The sequence below is a fragment of the Scophthalmus maximus genome, chromosome 14, assembly GCF_022379125.1.
Source record: "Scophthalmus maximus strain ysfricsl-2021 chromosome 14, ASM2237912v1, whole genome shotgun sequence".
Classification (NCBI taxonomy): Eukaryota; Metazoa; Chordata; class Actinopteri; order Pleuronectiformes; family Scophthalmidae; genus Scophthalmus; species Scophthalmus maximus.
This window is the reverse complement of record NC_061528.1, coordinates 7,372,875-7,395,793: the sequence shown is the minus strand read 5'-3', so window position 1 is coordinate 7,395,793 and position 22,919 is coordinate 7,372,875. Positions and strand designations below refer to the sequence as shown.

The following is a 22,919-nucleotide window of genomic DNA, read 5'->3' as shown; positions in this document are numbered from 1 at the left end:
GACAGATCTTTTTTTTCATTAAAAACCTGCTTGATCCATAACAATGATTATTTCTAGCATTCCTAACTTTTTGTAATTTTTCCAGGTAGAAATGTAGTTTCACAGTGTACAAGTGAAAGAGATGCATTAATGCATTTGATGTATTGACCCCAATGCTCTACAACCATCTGCATACAATACATGCACATCCTATATATACAAGCACATGAGCTCATGTCTGGTGGCACAGTCTCTCCCTGCGGAGCGGGCGGACAGCGCCCCCCGGTGGTACAGAGGAGGAGCTGCTCCCGGTGGAGCATCATTACGTCTGTCTGTGTCACAGGGAGTCAGGGCGAGTCTTGAGCTGCAGACGTCGTCGAGCACGCAACCAGGATGCGCATCAATATGAAAAAAAGAACCCATCGCTTCTCTCTTCACGGTATGACAAATTCAATGTATTTATTTCTTATTACACGTTTCTCATCACGCCTCGCGTCTTCTCGCGGTTTGTCCGAGGACGTTTGCTCTCGGTGACAGATGCAGTCGATGAGAAACAGCAGCAGGGTCACGATACGATATTTTATATTAATATTTTATATCTCAAATGTCGATTTTTGTTATGTGGGTTGTTGATGAATTTTAAATACGTGGCCTGTGTTTAATTGTGCTGAACGGGGTGAACACCCTGCAGCTCCACACACCAGCCCCCAGTGGATGAGCATCAGCTCATAATCATGACGCAACATTTGTTATTGTCCGAGTGTCAGAGAATGAGCGAGTATAATGTGATGGCAGCAATATTAATACTGCCTAATGCTGCCATGAATAGATTCACATTGCATTCACACGTCACTGCAGGCCCCCTCCCCAGATGCTCCCAGCAGAGCGCGAAGGATTAGATCGGATCTGTTGAATCACTGTTTGTATACTTCTTTCGTAACAGAGAGGAAATTGGATTACACCCAGCTCTTCTTTGGTTCACTACCAGCTTCTGGATTGTCCGCCCCCCCCCCCATCTCTGTGTGCACATCTGATCCTTATATTTGATAAAGATATTGAACAAAGGATGTTCGGTGACTTCTGAACCTGCCCAATAACTGTTCCTCCTGGTAGCGAAGGATCCTCTAACTGTATAAGAGTTGTTCATCATCATCATCATCATCATCATCACCATCATCGTCATCCGTGGTGTCATTCTGATGTTCACTTCTCTCTCAGATCCTTAACGCGTCATGTCCCTTCCAGTTGCTGTCGTGGTTAAATGTTTTCCACTTTGGAGTGAATTCATCCGCATAGTCTCCTCCTCTTTGATCGCTCGGATCAAAAAGCAATTGATGGATCAGTCTCCTGTGCCTAACATGTGCCGTTTCCTCGTCGAGTAGATGGGACTCGAGGGGCGGCAGTTTTGGCACAGCTCAGCTCTGGACCGACACAGGATCAATAGGTGGACACTGAGAAGAACTTCAGTGTTACAGGGGGACACGGGGAAAGGGAGATGGCTGGAAAAAGGACAGGGTTGATGACCGAGCAGAATAAAGGGAACGTTAGGCTTTTTAAAGATTTAAAGGATGAGTCAAAGAAGAGGACGTCGGAGAGAGAGGCACTGCAGTGCAGCCGGTGCTGACAGCGTCTGCAGGGGGCCAGCTGTGCGCCGCCAGCCCGACTAACTGGGTCATTTCTGTCTCCGTACCGTCCCAGAGGATGGTCTGGCCACAAGGAACACCTGAACCTTCTTCTATTCACCATGTTCCCTCGCTTCCTCTTCACCCTCTTCACCGTCTTCACCTTCCTTTAAAGAAACAAAACATGTCTCCCCCTGACCTGATTGGTTTTATTGAGGTCAGAGGTCACCTACAGAGCAAGGGGAAGCTGGGGTTGCTGGTTGGGATTCAGCCCCTTGCTCGATGGCACTTCATCATCTGTCTTGGGGACCGGAACCCAGATATCCATAACGACTAGTCACATTGTGGCCAATCGGAAGTGAGGCTCACATCTCCATTACTCTCTGTTGAGTCGTTGACTTGTTGATCACCTGAAAATTAAGCAGAGAACCATTTGAGAATAGAATGTGTCACATTCACTGGTTCTAGCTTCTTAAATGTGAGGATTTGCTGGTCATCCATAAAACTTTGGGCTGTTGGTTGGAAAAACACAAGGCTTTATTCCATTGTTCTTCTGGCCATTTGTAGAGCAATCCATTAATTGATTAGTCAAGAAACAAAATCATCAGATTCATTGGTAATGAAAATAATTCTCAGGTGCTGCCCCACGAGTCCAAAGATATTCAGTTTATGATGATGAAACACTGCAAATCTCCTCACAGAACCAGAACGTCTTTTGGACTTTTGCTCGATGGATGATACAAATGATTAAAAAAAATAATCAAAATTTTAAGTCGTTAATTCTGTCCGATGATTGATTGGCTTATGCTCCCCGAGGTTCTGCCTCCCGTCGAGCAGACCGCCTGTGACTGATGCCTGAAATGACGGTGATCTGTGGCTCCCCGTGGCGGAGCGGTAGATCCACTCTGGGTCTCCTGGAGAGTTTCCCACTGAGTCCACAGGCAGCGGAGATCACAGCATGTCAAAAGACAAGGACCGACGATTACTGCCCCACAGTCTAATGAGGCAGAGCATCCCTGCTGTAATTGTCATCTGTTTTGGTCGCACACGAAAGCCGCCAGAACAGAGATAAACTGGCAAAGATCATCGCACTCACACTTTCAGTGCTATGCAAAGTGTGTGTGTGTGTGTGTGTGTGTGTGTGTGTGTGTGTGTGTGTGTGTGTGTGTGTGTGTGTTGCTGGGAAATGGTGTTTTCCTTTCCTCGTGACGTCAAACCAGATTCACGTGTAAAAATAGACGTCCGTTGCAGAAGTCTGTACACATGAATGCACAGTGGCACGCACAGAGCTGTTCTCTCCCCTTTGTCGTCGCAGTATCAGATAAATAGACACATACAGTAACAAAACAGACAAACACCAGATATCGCCTCGGTCTACCGGGTCGCTGTGAGTGAAGGCTGAGACGGAAGTCCCATTTATTCCAGTCGATCACTCTGCGCGAAGGCAACACACACAAGCACGCATGCGCACACACATTCTTAGGAGAGGGAAATGTTAACTGAGTCTGACATGCCACAGGAAATGTAAACTGTAACCTCTTTGGGCAATTTGAAAACATTTTCAGCTCAGGTTAGTCGTCAGTCTGCGTCCCTTTCCCCTTCTCTTAACCTTTTACATTTTCTTCATTTTGTCCTTTCTTTTCTGTTCCTTCCTCCGTGTCTCTTCGCTCCTCTCACTGCTCTGTGGTTCTGAGTGCTGACCCTGAGAGTGCTGCAGTCGTCTCTTACATCTGTGTGATCGCTTGTGACATTGATTTGATCTGGTCTTTGAGCTTCTCTCGCGCTTTGTCTGGGGAGAATGGAACACGCGACTGCCGGTGATGTCAATGAAACATATACCTCCTTGTGCTGTCTCAAACCCCTTACTGAACATCGTGCCACAATCAGAGGAGGTTTCCTCTCGAACATAAGCACGTTACTGTCTTATCTAAATACAGAAATAGGGATCTGCCTCTCAAGAGATACTTGAGTGGCATCTCTCGGCACGGGGATCATCCAGAGGTGACGGCCGAGCAGTGGTTGCATCTTTTGTCTCTTCCTATCAGTGCAATAAGGAGAAAATTAGATGAAGCCAAAGTGAATCAAAGACAACGCAGGAACACAGCGAGGAATTATAAATGTTTCAGTGGAGCCAAATCTCCTGTGCTGGCACACTTGGCACAGCCTTCGTTTCCTGTGACTCACTGGTGCAAGTCATTTTTCGCAGGTGCCGCGTCAGCTGTGCAACAACAACAACAAGAGCGGCTCCTTTCAATATGGGCATCAAAACTCAACAGACCAGTGTCCTTTCATACTTTGTCCAAAATGTCTAAAAGGCTTTTACTTTTGAACATTGGCAATGATTAGGCACAGAGGACCACATATTTGAAGTATTCTTACAAACTGTATGAGGAGAATTTAATGCAAATCTGTGTGAGATCTGTGTAAAATATGTTTACGTTTTTCAGTTTTTTGGGCTCTGGCTGTCTGTGTATGTGTGCTTGTCATTATAAGGGCAGAACTCAGGAGTCAGTCTTGCCGCTGCTCAGTGTCTCATATCCTGCACGTGGTGTGAAAAGTCACACTTTTCCCCGCAGAAACTTTTTTTCCCCACTGTTTATATGAGAATGTTAACAGAGGGGAAAGGAATAAGTGGAGCACTCTCGGCAAACTGCACAACGGCTCATACGGTGTTCATCTCCGAATGGAACATCGTAGCTCAACGCTATTTTCCCGACAGCCAAATAGCTCTTCATCGCATTCCCCTTGTGAATACGTAGAAGGCGGTAATGTGATGCTGAGGATGTGTGTAATGACAAGAGGTTGTCTAGTTTTGTCTGGGGTTTTTTTCAGCTCAGCAGCTGTGTTGATGAAGGGATGACATCAGTATCAAGATGTCCAGTCTGTCTCAGCTGTTTCTGTGAAGAGAGCAGATGATCATTTTTCTTCTGTTTTTTCCTTTCAGGTTTATCGTCGACAAACGTGTGACCACTCAGATCGACACACAAGGGAAACCAACGTACACATAATCTTAAACAACTGACGCGACGGACCGCTTTTGAATCCGTGCCGGCTCCTGATATAAAATCCACCCTCGCCCCCGCCCCCCCCCCCCTGACGTGACCCCACCATGTCCGGGAAGGAGCGCAGCCCCCGCCATCGGCCGTGGTCAGTTTACCGGGCCAACACGTTTGATCTCTCGGCTGAGATGATGGGACTGGCGCTCTCAGGTAACTAAGTAACAGCTACCATGGCAACCTTCACTGATGATGAAATGCCAGCGCGTATAAAGAGATCTTCCTCATCCCCCCTTTTCTTCCGTCCTACAGGCAACAGTCAGGATCCAGACGAGCCTGTGCTGGAGTTTAGTGTGGGTAAGTTACACTGCTGCACACGGCATGTAGGCCAAACAGTGCATGTGCTTCTATTGGAGATGGAAGGATGGTTCAAATGTTTACCTTTGAAATGGTACACTTCACATGAAAAGATCCAAACCAATAGACTGTATGTAAAGATGGACGCCACGCCTCCATTTCCTCCCACTGTACAAAAACGAAGCCAAAATATTCTGGATACAGACGCGGCCATCTTGAGCTTTTGGCGTAAATTTGAGTAGCCGTGGTTTCGAGGTCCCATCTGAACACGCACTCAACCAATCGGGAGTGAGTCTCAATTGTCAATCATGACGTTTCGGCCGGTGTCTAAAGCCTCAAATATCGAATTAAAATCAAACTCTTTGGAGCCTGAAATCATTTAATGCAAACAAAAACTGCTGCTCAACAACAACTCACAAACAGTTTGCTGAGGATTAGTGACCATCCCGCTGGTAAATCCCACAGTTTGTAATCTCTTCTTGTGTTCGTATGTCGCAGCCTGCAGTGAACTGGTCACTCCGTCTCTGGATCGTAAGCCGACCAGCTTTGTCGCCGTCAGCTGCACCACGCCGCCCCAGGCCTTCTGGACCAAGCATGCTCAGACTGAAATCATCGAGGTGCACCACCGGATCGCTTGCCCTTCCTTCGTGCCCGTCGTCGGAGACTCCACAACCACTTCATCCTTCTCTCTCTCTCTGTACGTCTCTTTTTTCTCCAGGGGACCAGTAACCCTATCTTCCTGAGCAGCATAGCGTTCTTTCAGGACTCTCTGATCACTCAGCAGACGCAGGTCAAGCTCTCTGTCTATGACGTGAAGGACCGCTCCCAGGGCACGGTAAGACTTCTCCGCCTTTGAATTTCCCTGCTAGGAAATGAAGAAAGTTCTTGCTTATTAAAACTTTTAGTCTACACGTTCTTGGCTGAAATGATCGAAATCCTTTGGGGTGCATGTGTTTCTTCTGTGATAGATGTACATGCTTGGTTCGTCCATGTTCTCCGCGAAGGAGCTGCTGCAGGACAAGCACCACCGACTGCACCTGACTCTCAGGTAAACAACCAGTTGCTTCAATAAATGTCCAAATCATTTCAGTTGCACGCGGAATTGGAGTTCGGGGAAAGTTTGATTTAGCCGATGTGGCTGTGCGTCAGGTCAGCGGAGAATGAGCGCGTGGGCAACATCACCGTCATCGCCTGGCAGATAGAGGAGAAGCGCGAGCAGAGGGCCCCTGTTGCAAGGTTGCAGAGGGGAGACACTGTCAATGGAAGGGTGAGCGATCAATTTTTTATGATTAACGCTAGGCCAACTCTACGCTGCTGCTTTTTTTATGCCTCCGCGCCGGCGACAGCCAGCAGTCAGAGGCGTTACGTTTTGTGATCACGAAATCGCAAAAGAGCGCCTTGATGGAATTTCTTCAAATTTGGTGCAAATGTTCAGCGCTTTGCTTTTGGTGGTCGAAGGTCAAAGGTTAAGATCACGGTGACCTCATGTTTTTATGAACTTGACATATTAAGAACCTGGAATTTCATTACATCTGGCGAAACATTCCTTTCAAGTGAACAAGTGCATGATATATGAGCCTATATTGTTAGACTGACACTGCGTTGGTCAGCGGCGGCAACCGCAGGGCAGTAATATTAAAAGCTGACATGAATAAGCTATTGAGTGCTTAGTCCATTGAGATCATCGGCATTCTTGTGATGCATTATTTATCAATTTCAATTCCTGAATCGTTGTTTTATGTCATTTTTCCTAGTAAATATATCCAAAAAGTTAACCACATAATCAAGAAAATATTCAGCTGATTAAAATATATATACAGAAAATATATCTGAGGTCTGAGGGATTTCTTTGTGTGTGTGTGTGTGTGTGTGTGTATGTCAGATGGTTCTCCCTGTTGATGAAAGCCTGACCGGATCCGTGAGTATCAAATCCAAGTCATCGTCCCTGTGCAAAGACCCGCTGCTGAAGGCCGGTGAGTGTGTGTCCGCATGAACATCGTCGGCTCCAGTGACAGGAGTCATTCTAGGCTTGTGACAGCGCGTCCCGTCTGCCGCAGGGTTTGGAGGGGTCATGTCGCGGATGTACCGTTTCCCCACCACGGACGGCAATCACCTGCGCATCCTGGAGCAGATGGCGGAGAGCATGCTCTCCCTGCACATCCCTCGACAGTTTGTCAAACTGCTGCTGGAGGAAGATGCCGTCAGGTAGCGTCCGAAAGTTGTCTGGATATGGATGAGCAGAGCGTGAATATCTGGCAACAGGGCAGAGCAACAGAGCGTCGTAGTGAAGTGGTTTCCAACCTAGTGACTCTTGAACGGAAAGCAGTGTCGACTTGATGCTGTGAGCCTCAAGTCGATATCCCTATTTTCCATAGTGTATTTTGGTGCCATGTAACAACAAGGCATTCTCATTTTAGGCATGTAGTTTAATTTGTGGAAAGATATAATACTTTAATCGTCCGCTGCAAACAATATCCGAGAATAGTTTGTTTTTAATATAATCATATTTCTTTACTTGTACACACCCCATAGATAGTTTGTTAGCTCCTTGTATGGCAGCACACAAAGCAAAAATTCGAGAGAAAAAAAATTCATGCACCACAAATTAGTTTTAGTTTATTTCTTATTTCCCTTTTTAGTAATCTCAAGAGCCCTCCCATTTATATTGCAACCTCAGGGCCCTAGTGCAATCAAAGAAGTATGACATCATTTTTATCATTTATCTTATATTTATCATTTATACTTTTGTTTTAGTGTGTGTATGTGTTGAAAGGAAAATCTTTTCCAGGTCTCCTTGGGGACATAATGTAGGGAAATAGAATGAAGGGTGTTTGTGCTTTGTTATTTAAGTGTCTGTTTTTCTGCATCATTAACAGTATACCCTCTGTGTTCTCATCGTTGTCATCATCAGAAGGTCAAAGCAACATTATCAGTACAACTCCCGCTGCTGCCATTTTCTCAACGGTTGCTTGTGATGTTTGTAATTTGAGGAGTTGGAAATGTGCAACCGTTAGGTTTTATTGCAGAGGGCTAAATTGAACCGGCTGCACCGACTGCGAGCTGTGAGAGCTCATCGGTGCGTCAGCTGCTCGTACTGTGCCTCGATCATTCGTTGCTCTCGTGGTGCCGCAGGGTTTGTGAGCTGGAGGAACTGGGTGAGCTGTCTCCGTGTTGGGAAAACCTCAGGAGGCAGATCATCACTCAGTACCAGACCATCATCCTCACCTACCAGGAGACCATCAGTGACCTGCACGAGTATAAAGGTGAGAACCACAAACTGTTAATCCCGGGTCATTTGTCAAAACTGGGGCCAGAAAATATTTTCTTTTCAAGCTTGGGGATGATTCATACTCATGAACCCACCTGATTGAAACATTATATACTTTTTTAGGTTTTTAAATTGGGTTGGGTTGAGTTCAAAATGTGAGTCCAACAAAATAGATTATATTACCGACCATTCATCTCATAATTCATATAACTTTAGGGAATTGTACTCACTAAACATGTGAGAGTTCTTCTTTATGTAAAAACAAATAAAAAATCAATATTGAAAAATATTTCTTTCTCTCAGGTCCGTCTTTTAAGTCAAGCACTTTAAAAGCCGAGAGGAAGTTGGAATTCATTCCCACCAACCTGCACATCCAGAGGATGAGGGTGCAGGGAGAGTCTGGTTATGGTAGGTATCTGGGCACACATGTTCAAGTCCAAACTTTTAATGAAACTGTTAATTCAATATCTTATTTCATGTTTTTATACATATATATATATATATATATTGTCCTCTGTCGTCCAATCAGACCGCACGTATGACGTTGTGACGATCGGCGCTCCTGCAGCGCATCATCAAGGCTTTAAAGGCTGCGGCCTCCGAAAACTGCTGCACAAGCTTGAGGGAGCCAGAAAACAGTGAGTAGAGAGAAGCAGAAAACACAGGGCTCTTGTGATTTGTGGGTGTCTTGCTGGTGTTGGGTTTTACAAGTTATTAATTAATCTTACTTTGTGAATTTTTCTTTTATGCAATTCAGCACATATGAGGAGGAGAGGTGAGATTATGTGTATGAGTATATTACAGGTTGTCTGTGTTTTTGTTATTTCTGTGTATACGACACTTGTTAATTTGCTTTGTTTTCTATCTCGTTCCTGAAGCTCTGCCGGCTCTGGCCCTAAAGCGAAGACGTACCAGCCTCAGGACATCGTGAAGGCAAAGGAGCTGATCGGTCAAATTAACACGCTGAAGACGCAAGTGTGTTACTACACTGAACGTCTGTCGCGAGCTGCCAAGGAACGTTCGGCCAACGCCTTGGAGAGAACCCTGGCCATCCTCACAGAGAAGGTACGACCAAACCACATCCTAGTGTCCAGGAGAATGATGTGGTGAAAACAAAGTTTATAGGGGGGACATTACACTGTGCAGTCAGTTTTAACATCATAAGGCCAAAAAGATGTCTATTTGCCTACTTCTACATAATGCCGACAGTATGAGAACCTTTTTTTTTTCATCCCTCTGTCTCCGTCCTCCTCCTCTGCTCCCGCAGACTCGTCAGTTAGTGAGCGTGTGTGACTCCAAGCTCCTGTCCTCGGCCATCCTCGCCCTGGCAGCCGCCCGCCCGGAGTTCATTCACCCGGGCACCCCGTCCCCCTCCTCCTCCTCCCTCTCGCCCTCCTCTCGCTCTCCGTCCCGCTCCCCCTCCCGTCGACCCGCCTCCCCGTCCCGCCCGGCCGTCTCACCGTCTCGCCACGCAGCTCCTCCAGAGGGCAGCGAGGGGAGCAAAAACAAGCGGGACTCCGCAGATTTGCATGAGGACGAGTGGGTAAGAGAAAGCGTGTCTGCGTCTTTTAATGTCTGCGCGTCGTGCGCTGTCGTCGTTTTTATCTTAATGTGCAACGTGTGTCTGTGTGCAGGAGAAGGTTTGGTTGAATGTTGATAAGAGCCTGGAGTGTGTGATCCAGAGGGTGGATAGGCTGCTGCAGCGAGACAAACTCCAGAGTGACAGTAGCTCTGAGGACGTCTTCCTGCTCGCCAACGAGGAGCCTGGTAACGCTAAGAAAGGTACACACGCACACACACACACGCACACACACAGAGACACACACGTACACGCACATAAAGACTTCTGCTTCAGAGTCTATGAATGAGGTACAATCATTCATGTGCTGATTCATCTCACCTCTGAGGACAAGGACCAAAGTGTGTGTCATGTGTGAAAGTTGTTTTTCTTGAATTGTTATTTTTTTCTCCCATCTGTAGATAAGAGCCCAGAAGTGGAAAAGCCGTCTCCAGGTGAGAGCAAACTTTAAGAGAGAGCAATTTCCTTTTAATAATTAGTGTGTGCTTAAAGGATTAAACCCAAATAATAATAATTTAATTCAGCATTGTTTTATGTATTAGTTTAAATTTAAAATAAAAAATAAAGTTTTCAAGTTGCCTGATGAATTTTAATCAATTTAAAGAAAAAATTTCAAGCCAGGTTTTAGTATATTTGGTAAGACTTCATAAACATGAATATGACAATTTAAGATTGTGAATTTAAGAATTTGCTTGAAAACCAAAATGAACAAAGTTTCCATGTGGGATGTTTTACTGTATATGAGATCAAGTGACTGGAAATTTTAGAAAAGGAAAAACATTATATGATGTTACTTTCTTACATTTATAACATAAAAATAGAGCATCATTTCTACCTGGCAATCCCTGTTTTCTTGAAAACAGAATATAAATGGTGTGCAAAACTGACAACCTGACACCTACTTCATCGGTTCACATGGGTTCACAGGAAATGTGATCTATTGATCAATAAATGTTAGTATAATGGATTTTAACGACTCTACATACTACAAAATCTTTAAATGCAGGTGCACTAAACCTTATAGGTTCAGTATATGAGTATGTGTGTGTGTGTGTGTGTGTCTAACTTGTGCGATGTGTGCAGGTGAGTGGAGCGACGCCCTGTATCCGGTCCTCGCCACGCTGTCCGACTGTGCGTCTCTGATGAGTGACAAAGCCAAGAAGGCCATGGTGTTCCTCCTGATGCAGGACAGCGCCCCCACCATCGCCATGAGTCTCACCCTGCAGTACCGCCGCGATGTCGTCTTCTGCCAGACGGTCTGTCGGCCTCTAACTCCCCCTTCTTACCTACAGTACTCTGTCTGTCACACATTTGTAGTTTTGGCGACATGGCGTGGTATAAAACGAGTACACGACTCCTCTGCACTGCAGTGATATGGGTTGTGCTGCTTACAGCTGACGGCTCTGATCTGTGGCTTCATCCTCAAGCTGAGGAACTGTCTGTGCGACTCCGGCTTCCTCAGGCAGCTGCACACCATCGGCTTACTGGTGCAGTATGAGAGCCTCCTCAGCACCTATGGTAAGTTGTGTGTGAGAGTACGTACCTGTGTTTGTCTGCGTGTGCTCTTGTTTCAAAACAGCATGCACCTCAACCGAGGCTGTAAAATCACCATGTGATTTGTCCTGAATCCTTCACAAGACCTCAGGGTCTTGTATCAAGTCATGACCATGAACCTTTGACAATTTAAAATTAGCATGTTGTAAATATTTTCTTTATGAATCTGATTTTATTTGCATTCTTGTACTTCAAGCAGGATATTTGAAATAGGCCATTCTTGCCAAAACATTTGGTAATCAATGAGATGATGAAAGGTTAAAGGTGAAATTTCTAGAAGGACAGAGGGAAGAAACTGTAATGGCCTCACAGTTCACGAGTTATGAACCATATTGTTGTTTTATGGTGCAAACCTTTCCAAGCACAAGACTTAACTTTTCCCCATATTTCACTAAAATAAGCTTTGGACATATCTGCCATCAAACACCTAAATATACATATATACATATAAACGTAACAGCCATGATGGATGTAATGTTATGTTCTTTGTGTTTCTTTTCCAGATGAAATAATTTGGGTTGTGAATGATTGGTTATCGCAGATATCTGTATGAATTACCATCATCGTGAACCTCTCTGCTGACTGTCTTACCTTACCCGGCCTGTCTTCAAGGGGAGGAGCTGGCCATGCTGGAAGACATGAGCGTCGGAGTGACGGACCTGAGAAACGTCACCTTCAAAGTTACCCAGGCAACCTCGGGTTTCGCCCCGGACATGCTGCCAGTGATCACGGGAAACAGGAACGGCTTCAACGTCAGGGTTCCGATGCCCGGGGCGATGTTCGACACGCTGCCGCGGGAGATCCAGAACGGGATGCTGCTGCGCGTGCAGCCCATCCTGTTCAACGTGGGGATCAACGAACAGCAGACGCTGGCTGAGAAGTGAGTCTCTGGGACGAGAGCAAAGGGAAAGTGAAGGGCAGAAAGTGGCATCCTGGATAAATCAATCTTGGCTGAATATGAATTTCAAATAATCCTCTAAAAACAACTACAAATACAGTTCCGTGTTGTATGTATGTGTTGATCTAAGTGGACTTGGAAAAAATTGTAACAACTGACCCTCATGGGTTTCCTTAGGTTGTAAATTCCTTAAACAAATAATAGTAAATAACAAAAAGTGATTTAAGCTGCTTAACTATTAAATTTCACCATGGTTTAATGGAGAAGTTTCATTTATCATTGACGTGGTATAACTCTTTCAAAGAGAAAGAAAAAATTGTTGAAAGTGTATTTGACGGATTATGGTAATGATATATTTTTAAATTAAACTCACATTTAGAGCAACAAGACAGATGTGTCACGATTGTCGTGAGAGATGAGAAGGTGAAAAGCGTCAACTCTTCATTTTGAACGTGTTTCCAGGTTCGGAGACACGTCACTGCAAGACGTGATCAACATGGAGAGCATGACCCGCCTCAGCTCGTACTACGACCAGTTCAAAGAAGTCCTGCCGGAAGACTGTGAGTCTGCAGACACACGACACACTTGGATCGCGGAGTAGAACACGTACCATGTCATCCACCTCGTCCTTCCTCCTCTGTTGTCTCCTCAGCCCTCCCTCGCTCCCGCAGCACCACCAGTGTGCCCGAGCTGCTCAAACAGCTGAGCCAGAACGTGAACGCGAAGAAAAGCAAGAACGTGGAGATTTTGTGGCAGGCGGCGGAGGTAGACTTCGCTTTTCATGTCCTCACACACAGCCCCAACATTTTAAAAGCTCTGTTTTTCTCCTCTAATCCCTTAACTCTCCTGAACCCCTGAAGGCGTGCCGCCGCCTGAACGGAGTGCGTTTCACCAGCTGTAAGAGTGCCAAGGACCGCACGGCCATGTCTCTGACCCTGGAGCAGTGTCAGATCCTGCAGCAGGAGCACGCCCTGGCCCCACAGGTCTTCTACCAGGCTCTGGACTGTATGCGCAGGTGAGTCCCTGCTCCCAGATCTAATTTAAAAAAGTAATGTATTGCCCATAACATATACAATGCATCGTTTTTGGGGGTTTTTTTCCCACAGCGAGGGCTGCAGGAGAGAGAACACCATGAAGAATGTGGGATGTCGCAAATACGCCTTCAACGCGCTCCAGCTCAAAGCCTTCCCCAAACAATATCGCCCCCCGGAGGGGACGTACGGGAAGGTGGAGACCTAAGAGAGGACGCTTCTGTCCGGAGGAAACCCAAAAGACTGGAGGGGATAATGATGATGATGGCACCACACAAAGAAAAATACCAACACGAGCTGGAACAACAGCCCTTTGTTTTGTGCTTACTCACTGTCAAGATGATTAATGTCCAAGTGCCAGTGCCACTGTAGATTGTTTTCTAGCGGTTTCCTCTCTCTCTCTTCTTCTCAGTAGTACTAGAATGACACAGTTCTCACGGCCACTTCACAACCGGAAAACACAAAAAGACTTCTGTGTAACAATGTCGCCATTGTGCAGACACCACTGTCTGGCTGCTGGGCCAGCGGTAGCATCAGGAGGCGTACAGCCACTCTGGATTTGAATCATTTTGACTTCCCTAGAAATAAGATGTGTAAATGTCTCAGCCTGTAGACAGACAATGTGGGTTGAGGGTAAACATATCTATACATGTTCAAGCTGCTTTTATTTGATATTATCAGTTTCATCAGCTACAGAATAAGGCAGGCCGATGTCTATATATTTTTCTCGCTGTCAACAAATCCCATGCTGAGAGCACGAGCAACAAAGAATTCCTCCAGCTGTGTTTCCAAAGCCTGATGTGGATTCTTCATCTGCGGCGCATAGAGCTCCGCTGTTGCTCCACAGCCCGTTAAAAACACGCCAGTGAGCTTCTTTGTCGCCCTGGTTGACATCTCCCCTCGTTATGGTGAACATGGGCCCTGCAGTGGTGAGTCATTCCCCTCAATCTCCATCCTCCCCTCTGCTATAAAAACTCACCACCAGACCAAATGTGTGAAAATAGAATGAACAAAGAGTGAACAACACTTGTTTTAAACCACAGTGCGCGGCTGTTTTAGCTGTTTCATTATAATAAAAAAAATGATAAACTATTTCATATAGCACAATTCATTCATAGGTGGGGGAAAAATAAATACAATTAGATATAAATAGCAGATAAAGACAAGATTAAACAGGAATATACTGCAACCAGGTTAAAGATTTCTGTAAGTTTTGAGGTTTCTTTTGAGAAATAAAATGTGCTGGGATTTGTTGACAATAAAAAAATATATTTATAAATATGCACAATAAGACCAGCTCTATTCTTGAGGCTGAGGTTACCAACCTATTTGTCCAGTTTGGTCAGTTATGGAAAGAGCCAAATAAGAGACGATGTGAAAGCAACTCTCTGCCAGTTGGAGCTGCCTGCAGTACATGTTGCTTACAATCCAAAGTGGGCAACACAGCAGACGATCAGCTTTATCAAAACCCCTTTGCCTGTTAAGATGTTTCTCTGGACCTAATCTGCCCCACAGGACGCTGTAATAGTCAAAGCACTTATTCATTTCAGTGCTTTTTAGCCTGTCGTCTGTCATCAAGCTCCCACTACTGCCTCTCCTCCCTCTCACCTTTCCTCCTTCAACCACGTAGATGTTCAACACCACCACTCTCTACGACAAGCACATGTCTTGAAGAAGTATAATATATGACACTAGTCACTGGCGTTTGTAACACAACGATTTGTAATGTAAATTCGGAGGTTCTTCTGATGCTACGCACAGATTGTGGGCTTCAGACGTGATGCATCACATTATTCTGTTATTCTAAAAATGGCTACAGATACAGATATGTAAGACATTAGCAAAATAATGGTTGGATTTTATTCGATTTTACTTCAGGGTGTGTTTTCAGTTTTCAAGCTCTCATTTGAATTAATTGCAGAAATTTGTGATTGAAATTGATAAAAAAAAAAAAAAAATTGATAAAAAAATATTAATTTAACCTGCATGAACACTGTTAACTATTGCAGTTGCCTACTGTAATGCAATGTTTTGAGACTCCAGCTACATAAACATATTGCATTACTGTGCCGACCTTCAACAACACTGTTGTCAGTTAAATACTTATGGACTCTAATGTACCTTAATGTACAAAACTCACAGAGACAGGGACTTTTATTTTAAAGATGTTATTTTGCTTACAGGGGTTTCTGTTATATATATATGGCTGTTGTTCTCAAATGCTATTATAGTTTTATCCATTGTTATTGAGTAAGTTAGGACCTTGTTCTGATCAGCTGTTCATGCACACAGGTTGGACCAGGGAGTGTGGGAGACACCTCCACCCCCTCAGAGATATGAGCTGCAACTGGATGATGAATAAAAGCTTGTTAATGCAAATGTATTGTGCCAGTAAATTAAATTCTCCACTTTTATTTCTATATCAAAGCTTTGAGCCAGAAAGTACAGTTCCAAGGCCTGAAACTACAGCAACGGAATGGAATTCAGCCATCATGAATTTTTATTCTTTTCTTTATCTGCAGCTGTACTTTTCCTACTACACTAAAAGTTTGTCAGGCAAAATAATTAAAGTTGCCTGAGTGGATGACTTAAAGACCAAAGATGGATTCATTCAAATCAATAATTACAGACAACATTACAGATTAACTAAATGAAATGAAAGACAGAGCGTACATCTGATATGAGAAACATTGTCATTGTATGTAATAAAATAATGATGTGCGGCACCTCTTGACAAGAGCATCATAATAAATGATTATTAAATCTGCTATGCGGCATCATGGCCGACAGTTGTACAAGTATGGTCAGTGATCTATCTATCTATCTATCTATCTATCATCTATCTATCCATATTAGTGACATTGCACCGTCTGAAGGCAGGAGGTAGCACTTTTATTTTGAAGAGTACAGCGCAAACATAGCCAATCAGAAGCAAGGGGGCACAGAAGACCCGCCCACCAATGAAAAGGAAACATCGGGTGGTATACATGTTCGTCAGTAAGAAAAGTGAAACAAGAAATCGAGCAGAATTCTTGTTTTTGTTTTTCTCGGCTAAAAACGAAAAGACGAAAAAGCGACCCGTTTCCGGTTCCTGCCTGTGTCAATTGTACCAAAAAAACAAACGGTTCAAACGTACCTTGTCCCTTAAAGTTCAACTGTATTGTACAATTGTGATTTTTTTTAAACAAAATAAAAATTCAAAGTCAGATGATTTAATGTGTGAACAGTTGGGCTGAAATCACGTCGGAGTGAGACCTCTCCGCGCTCCTCTCAGATCTTCGTCCGTCTTGCATGGCGGTGATCCTCAGGCGAGTTGCGGCAGGAACACGGAATATTGCAATCAGCGGATCTGTGGGAAGGTGAGATAAGGCTGCACACACACACACACACACACACACACACACACGAAGGTTTCAAAACACGAAGCGATCAGAAATATTCCGAATGTTTGCACATTCCTGTTTGACGTGGCACGTGTTGGAAGGACGCGCGAAAGGCATTTGGATGTGGACACAATAATTAAGACATAAGTGGTGGAAGGGAACTGTACAGTTACTCAGGTACAGCAGCGACATGTTAGGAACCAGAATGTTTCTGTTACTTTATGCTTCGCTAAAGGGAAATGTTTTAGTTTATTCCACCACAGTGGCTGTACTTAAGTACATTTAGTCAAGTAAATTGGTATTTCTGCCTTCTTTTTTTTTAACACAGAGTCAGGCTTATCATTAACCTTTTGTTTTTTCCTGTTATGTATCGGGTAACAAAGGTTGCTTGCAGCTGACCACACTTCAGTTCTTAAAGGAAGAGCACCGACCCACAGACACTACACTTCGACTGTTTCACACTCCGTGACCACAGGTGAGTGTTGCTCTGTGAATAATCTGTTTCCTCTGTGAGGAAGGTTCACTGAATCAAACATCCAACAAGGCTCATTGTCGACCGGCTATAGATTTTGGTTTCAATGTTGTTGAAATTATTAATTTACTTATAGTATTGAACATTAACCAGTGTTAGATCATGCCTGTTAAAGGGTATTGTTGTCATTGTCCTAACCTCTGTGCTCCACAGGCTCCACGATGAGTAAAAAGCTGCTGGTAGACGTAGACTGTGGTGTGGACGATGCTCAGGCCATCATGTTGGCGCTGGCCGCCCCCAACGTGGAGCTCCTGGGCATCACCTGTGTGCATGGAAACACCACAGTGGAGAATGTGTGTAAGAACACACTGCGCGTTCTGCAAGCCTGTAATAAACTCGAGGTGGGTGCAGCACTGGTGTGAGTTTAGTTATTTAACGATACAGACGGGACTAGCTGGTAAATACTGCGTTCAACACGCACGTGCTTCCTCAAAAGTCAAGACGTGAATTGGAATTTACAGGAGACGTGACGTAAGGTTGCTGTTCATAAAACTGGCCATTAGCGAGTTGCTGTTCCTCAAGCCACATGACTCGAGACAGGAACCAGACAAAGGGTGTGAGCTCAGTTTGCTTGATCATCGAATTATAAAAGATGTACTTTGTAAATTTGAAAAGGAAAACATCAGGTGATTAAGAGGTTCAGGGCGCCGAGCATGAGCTGCAGCATCACCAAAAAAGCTGAGTTTTCTATTTAAGACATGAAATGTCTCCCAAAAAAGACTTTTTGATTTATTGTCCAAACTGTTTGAACAGCAGACGCATTTGTAGGAAGAATCCATATAAAATACAAAGTGCAATAGAAAATGTTAAAACTGGGATTTATTGATGGCCAAAAATTATCATTTGCTAAAGTTTCAGCTCATTTTCAAACTTGACAACAACACGACATCAGGACATAATGGGAGTATGTCTTTTTTTTAAATTTAATATTTTCTGTGTGTGTGTCACTCATATCTTCCCCAACTCAACTACCCAAAACAAGTTCACACTTAATCTTGTAGTTGGGTTGTTAGGGCTTCAGTCAAGGCATGTATGATTTTATTTTTTGCAATATTGACACAATATATCAAGGGCATATAATAGTAAAAGGATAGGTTCCTCAAAATGCATGATGGTTTACAAACTTCTATGGTCCCATGGTATTTATGTAAACATTTTACAATTCTATCCATGTTTGGATGTTTTATAGTAACAGCTATGCAGAAATCTTTCTTGACATGTTTTGTGATTTTCACCTTGTGTGCTTGTCTTCCATGTGCCAGATCCCGGTGTTTAAAGGTGCTGCGGCGTCGATCCTAGGAAACAACCTCAGTGCGGGACACTTCCACGGGCATGACGGGCTCGGAGACGCCCCGGACCCCGACGCTCCTGGTCTGGACCAGGTTCAGAAGGAGAGCGCTTTGTCCGCTATGGTCAGGATCATCAATGAGAACCCAGGAGAGGTGAGAGGTGTGACAGAGCTCCATTTTTTTGCATACTGTATGTATTTCTCGCCATGTCTTTAATGAGTCTGTGTTTTATTTCCCAGGTATCTCTGGTTGCCACGGCACCGCTCACCAACCTGGCTCTGGCTGTGAGGATTGATCCGTCGCTACCGAGTAAACTCCGAGGGCTCTACATCATGGGAGGCAACACGGAATGTCAGTAAACAGAACACAGAGATGACTTTGTTTCATTGGTTTGATGGTTGTATCATATTTCATCTCATGTCAGGAATGTTGAACTTTTCCCACCAGCCCCTTAGTACAATTTCTGGAGAATGTCAGAGTGAGCCCATGTGGGACTACAGCAGGAGGAAAATCTCCCTAAAATTAACAGTAAACAAGTGGCCGTGTTGATGACTGTAAACAATGCTTTACGCAGCAGTTATCATCGTGTCCTGCCTCCTGACTGCTCTGCCCAGACGCCACAGAATATTCCCGAAATTGTACTTTTTGTGAGAACTTGTGACTCAAAAATATTATTTAAAATGATTCACTATTCATGTAATTTCTCAAGCCAAACAGCTTAATAGTATCTGGTTGCAACTTCCTCAACTTCCTGAATACAACGTTTATATTTGAATACTGAATGCAAATATCACATTTTTCAATGCTCTCTTGCATTATACAGACAAAATCCTAAACAATGAATCAAGAAAACTTCAATCAATAAGGAATCATCAGCTGCAGCTCTGACCCCAGTGTTTGTAACTAATCAAGTTACTTCAAATCCTGAAGTTCTCATGTCTGTCTAGACCTGAGAACCATGTCACGCTGTGATTCACCATTTAATCAGAGTCATCAGCTTTTCTGTGGTATGTTGTTTCCAGCTCGAGGAAACGTCACAGCGTGCGCCGAGTTCAATTTTGCTGCTGATCCAGAAGCAGCTTACGTTGTGCTGAATGAGTACCAGTGTCCCATATACTTGGCTTGCTGGGAGTTTACCTGCTACAGCAAGCTGTCCTGGGTAAGGCTTTCTCTTTTACACCTGCCAACGTCATATTCAATAGATTTCACAGCACATTCAAAAAGACAAATACAACAGAAAAATGTTGCAGCTTCTCTGAAATGACGCCTCTGTTTGGTATTGACAGGAGTTTTGCGACGCCTGGTTGGCACAGGACACCGATAAAGCTCGCTTCATGGCGCGGATCTTCCGTTACAGCATGGAGGCATCGAAGACCGAGAGGTTTGAAAAAGAGTCGGTCGCCGGCAGCGGTTTCATTTCGTGCGACTCATACGCCATGGCAGCCGCTGTGGATGATGCGTTCATAATGGAAAGCGACCAGTATCCAGTTAGCGTGGAGCTGACGGGCACACACACCAGAGGCATGATGGTAGTGGACACCGTGGGCTTCACGAAGAAGTCATGCACGGCCTTCATCATGAAGAAGGTGGATATGGAGAAGTTCAAGCAGATGATGATGGCCGCTTTGAAGTGACCGCTCCGAGTGGGCAGGAGCGACCGTACCTAGAATTAGACTAATGTAAAACTGTATAACTGACTGCATATTGTAACTTAGCACAATCTTAAGTTGTAAAAGACCAGACTATTTTTGATGTTTTTACATTTATGTATACTTAATTTGTATGATGACGCCGTGATAATTTTTTTTTAATACAATGCATATCTTATAATTTGGCCAGGTCTTTTTTTATTATATAATAGTGACACATTAACATTTTGATATAAAGTCTTTTTTTTATTGATTTTTACTGTTTTTAATATCTTAAACACGCATTCATTCGTCAAAAAATAATAAAATACATTAACAGAAGGAAAATCTAAATGCTTGACGCCCCTGTCAGTGACAGTCTGTTTTTTTTCTTCTCCCAGCGCTGCATTTTACTGATGAGTTGGTATCCTGTTGAGTGACAGTGTGCGTTGGTCTTTTATGTTTGGTTGTCATTTGATGCCTGCTCGCTTGAAGTACTTCCTTCCGATGAGGTTTTTAAGCCGCACATGCACCGAGCCCCGAACAGCACCCCAAGTATTTACAGCTGAACCTCCAGTATTCGCTCAACCACTTGGCAACATCAGCGTTACATTGGTTTCTCAATATCCTTTCCTTCCTCTGAATCTTGACCTTGTGTCCAGCTGTAAAAAGACAGAGACAGGTCAGTCTTCCCTTAAAAAACTAATACTGTATCATCTTTCTACTAGACTAAATATGATTTAATTGAAAGAGACATGGAAGAACTACACAGTCATTGGTTTTGAAAACATAACATCTGCTTTACTTATGAAAAACATCTTGTATTAGTATATCACAACTATCCTAATTTCCCCATCTATCTTTGGGGTCTAATGGGCCAGTCTTAAAGGGACTATCTCTGTGGTAACAAGACACTGGCAATTTAGACGCCAACTAGAGTCTTGTTGCACTAATCCTTTCGCAACAGCAGCACAATTACCCCCTGACTTACCATTGACCTCTTGCACTCAAAGAAGGACGTCTGCAGGGCCTTGCAGTGGCCCTCCTTCAAACACTCACTGGGCAGCTTCCCCTCCTGACAAATTAAGAAGACAGTTGCAAATGTTTGATCTGAAATCTCTGTGTTTTAATAACGCTGACTAGACCATAAACTGTATATAAATATGGACGACTCCTTAAAAGGGAAGCCAAGTCATCCTCATCGCCCCCTGGTGGCTGGCTGAAGTAGAGGTCAAAAACCTCACCACCTCCATGTTTGCAGATGGGACATAGACCTATTTTTAAAAAGTCCACATTAAATAAAAATTTGTCTAAGATGGCTTCTGTGACTTTATTTAGTTCCTGTCACACTGGTGTATTTTCAAGAGTTTACTGTTCTGGTAAGGCCTCAAATGACGTCAAATGTGCAAGATGACAAGTATCTGGGATATTTTAGCTTCATTTTTGTACAATGGGGGGGAAGCAGAAACATGTCGTCCATCTTTTTATACAGTCTATTGACTAGACCCTGGTCATGTTCGAAATGGGTGGGGCTTTATTATGTCACAATAGTCTTAAATACAATGAAATAGTAGGAACAGGACAACCAGTGCTCCCCACCCCAGACAGGTTCATACAGACTTAACAGGAGAGTGGAGGTCAAACTACATTTGTCCACAGCCACACAATCCCGACAAGAGGTCAAATCAGAAAATACCTGTGTGGGTGGACCACAGGTGTACAGGTTCTTATCTGTGGTCGTTGGTCGGTTACAAAAATGTCTGTCCACAAACTGGACCAAAAAATGAAGGTCCTACAACACATCATCTACCATATATAATATAAACCCCATAATATATACATACATTTTTTTAAAGAGTAAGTCCGTCAGGGAAATTTACAATTGATCCACCAAAGAAGTTATGTCACCGGTTCACACCATCGTTTTGATTCTGTTGACAGGGCCAGTTGGCTAACTGTCACTAGCTAAAAGGCGCTAGCTGTATTTAGCCATACCTGTTGGTAATATGACCTTTAAGATGAATCGAACTGAACAACGTCTTCCATCGATTCAAAACACGTGGAGGAATATCAACATTTAAAGTGGCAGTCTTTTTTAATGGAGTTTTGGGGGGCGAAGTGCAAATTAAATATTAAAAAAATTAAATTGTTAGCTCAAACTGTTTAGCTAGCCGGAAGTTACTAGCTCAAAAAATTGCGGTTGTGTAGCCGTGGTTTATCGTTATACAAACTGACTCATTAGAAACTATATTGATGTTTTTAAGATGTGGTTCGATGTTAGTAAGTTAACGTAGTCACGTATTCAAACGGTACGTTTCACTGCAGCACGCACCTTGACGACGCAGTCGTGCCGGAGCAGACATTCCTTAAAGTCTTCTCTGATGCCGGCGCAGGCTCTGTAATCCGGCTCTTTGTCCTCGTAATATTTCGGCATTGTTTCAAAATCCACGTCAACACAACTAGTTATTTATATCCAGTCTCAAGTGGCGCGAACAAATCCGCAAAGGCATCGGATGGATGTTATGTATACTACTCAGCCGCCATGTTTCTGAAACGGGCATGATGGGAAAACGGAAGTACATGAGGCAAAGAAGTGCATGCTGGGAGGACTTGTAGTTTTCATGTATTCTCTTGATAAGTGACACTTTTTAAGGGTATGAGGCTGAATTTTGTAGTCATAACTTTACAAATTCATAACGACAGAATGTATTTATTTTTGGCTAGTACTAAAAAATGTGGTGATGCAGATGGTATGAGTAATGCAAGAAGGAAAAAAAAAATGATCACAAAAAAAAAATGGCCA

The 22,919-nt window shown here is 43.8% G+C and overlaps 3 protein-coding genes and 1 long non-coding RNA gene across 6 annotated transcripts; 2 read left to right on the top strand and 2 right to left on the bottom strand.

The window, feature by feature from the left end:
• Nucleotides 1–266: 266 nt before the first annotated feature.
• Nucleotides 267–15,663, top strand: inpp4aa (inositol polyphosphate-4-phosphatase type I Aa). 3 transcript variants are annotated; one of them, XM_035651374.2, is made up of 24 exons: nucleotides 267–418; nucleotides 4,546–4,810; nucleotides 4,910–4,954; nucleotides 5,453–5,571; nucleotides 5,673–5,789; nucleotides 5,923–6,002; nucleotides 6,104–6,221; nucleotides 6,837–6,927; nucleotides 7,012–7,159; nucleotides 8,087–8,217; nucleotides 8,526–8,630; nucleotides 8,752–8,860; nucleotides 8,980–8,997; nucleotides 9,101–9,287; nucleotides 9,490–9,765; nucleotides 9,857–10,004; nucleotides 10,203–10,235; nucleotides 10,885–11,057; nucleotides 11,196–11,319; nucleotides 11,968–12,235; nucleotides 12,716–12,813; nucleotides 12,906–13,018; nucleotides 13,114–13,268; nucleotides 13,360–15,663. In XM_035651374.2, exons 2-24 carry the CDS (start codon nucleotides 4,711–4,713, stop codon nucleotides 13,490–13,492), a joined length of 2,889 nt encoding a protein of 962 aa, XP_035507267.1. In that variant the 5' UTR covers nucleotides 267–418; nucleotides 4,546–4,710; the 3' UTR covers nucleotides 13,493–15,663. The 3 variants fall into 3 exon arrangements, with proteins under 3 accessions (XP_035507267.1, XP_035507270.1, XP_035507268.1); XM_035651375.2 differs by lacking the exon at nucleotides 267–418 and adding an exon at nucleotides 3,040–3,171; XM_035651377.2 differs by lacking the exon at nucleotides 8,980–8,997.
• Nucleotides 15,664–16,155: 492 nt separating this feature from the next.
• LOC118320513 lies at nucleotides 16,156–17,477 on the bottom strand. The gene is made up of 2 exons (XR_004796340.1): nucleotides 17,338–17,477; nucleotides 16,156–16,654 (listed from the first exon to the last, which is right to left on the bottom strand). It is a non-coding gene; the product is annotated as an uncharacterized LOC118320513 (long non-coding RNA).
• si:dkey-4e7.3 (uncharacterized protein LOC402865 homolog) lies at nucleotides 16,506–21,434 on the top strand. The gene is made up of 7 exons (XM_035651379.2): nucleotides 16,506–16,643; nucleotides 17,051–17,142; nucleotides 17,353–17,540; nucleotides 18,462–18,641; nucleotides 18,728–18,839; nucleotides 19,511–19,647; nucleotides 19,775–21,434. The coding sequence occupies exons 1-7, from the start codon at nucleotides 16,576–16,578 to the stop codon at nucleotides 20,120–20,122; spliced, it is 1,125 nt and encodes a 374-aa protein (XP_035507272.2). The 5' UTR covers nucleotides 16,506–16,575; the 3' UTR covers nucleotides 20,123–21,434.
• Nucleotides 20,363–22,681, bottom strand: LOC118320512 (cytochrome c oxidase assembly factor 5). Its single transcript, XM_035651381.2, has 3 exons — nucleotides 22,449–22,681; nucleotides 21,108–21,191; nucleotides 20,363–20,778 (listed from the first exon to the last, which is right to left on the bottom strand). Exons 1-3 carry the CDS (start codon nucleotides 22,548–22,550, stop codon nucleotides 20,737–20,739), a joined length of 228 nt encoding a protein of 75 aa, XP_035507274.1. The 5' UTR covers nucleotides 22,551–22,681; the 3' UTR covers nucleotides 20,363–20,736.
• Nucleotides 22,682–22,919: the final 238 nt, after the last annotated feature.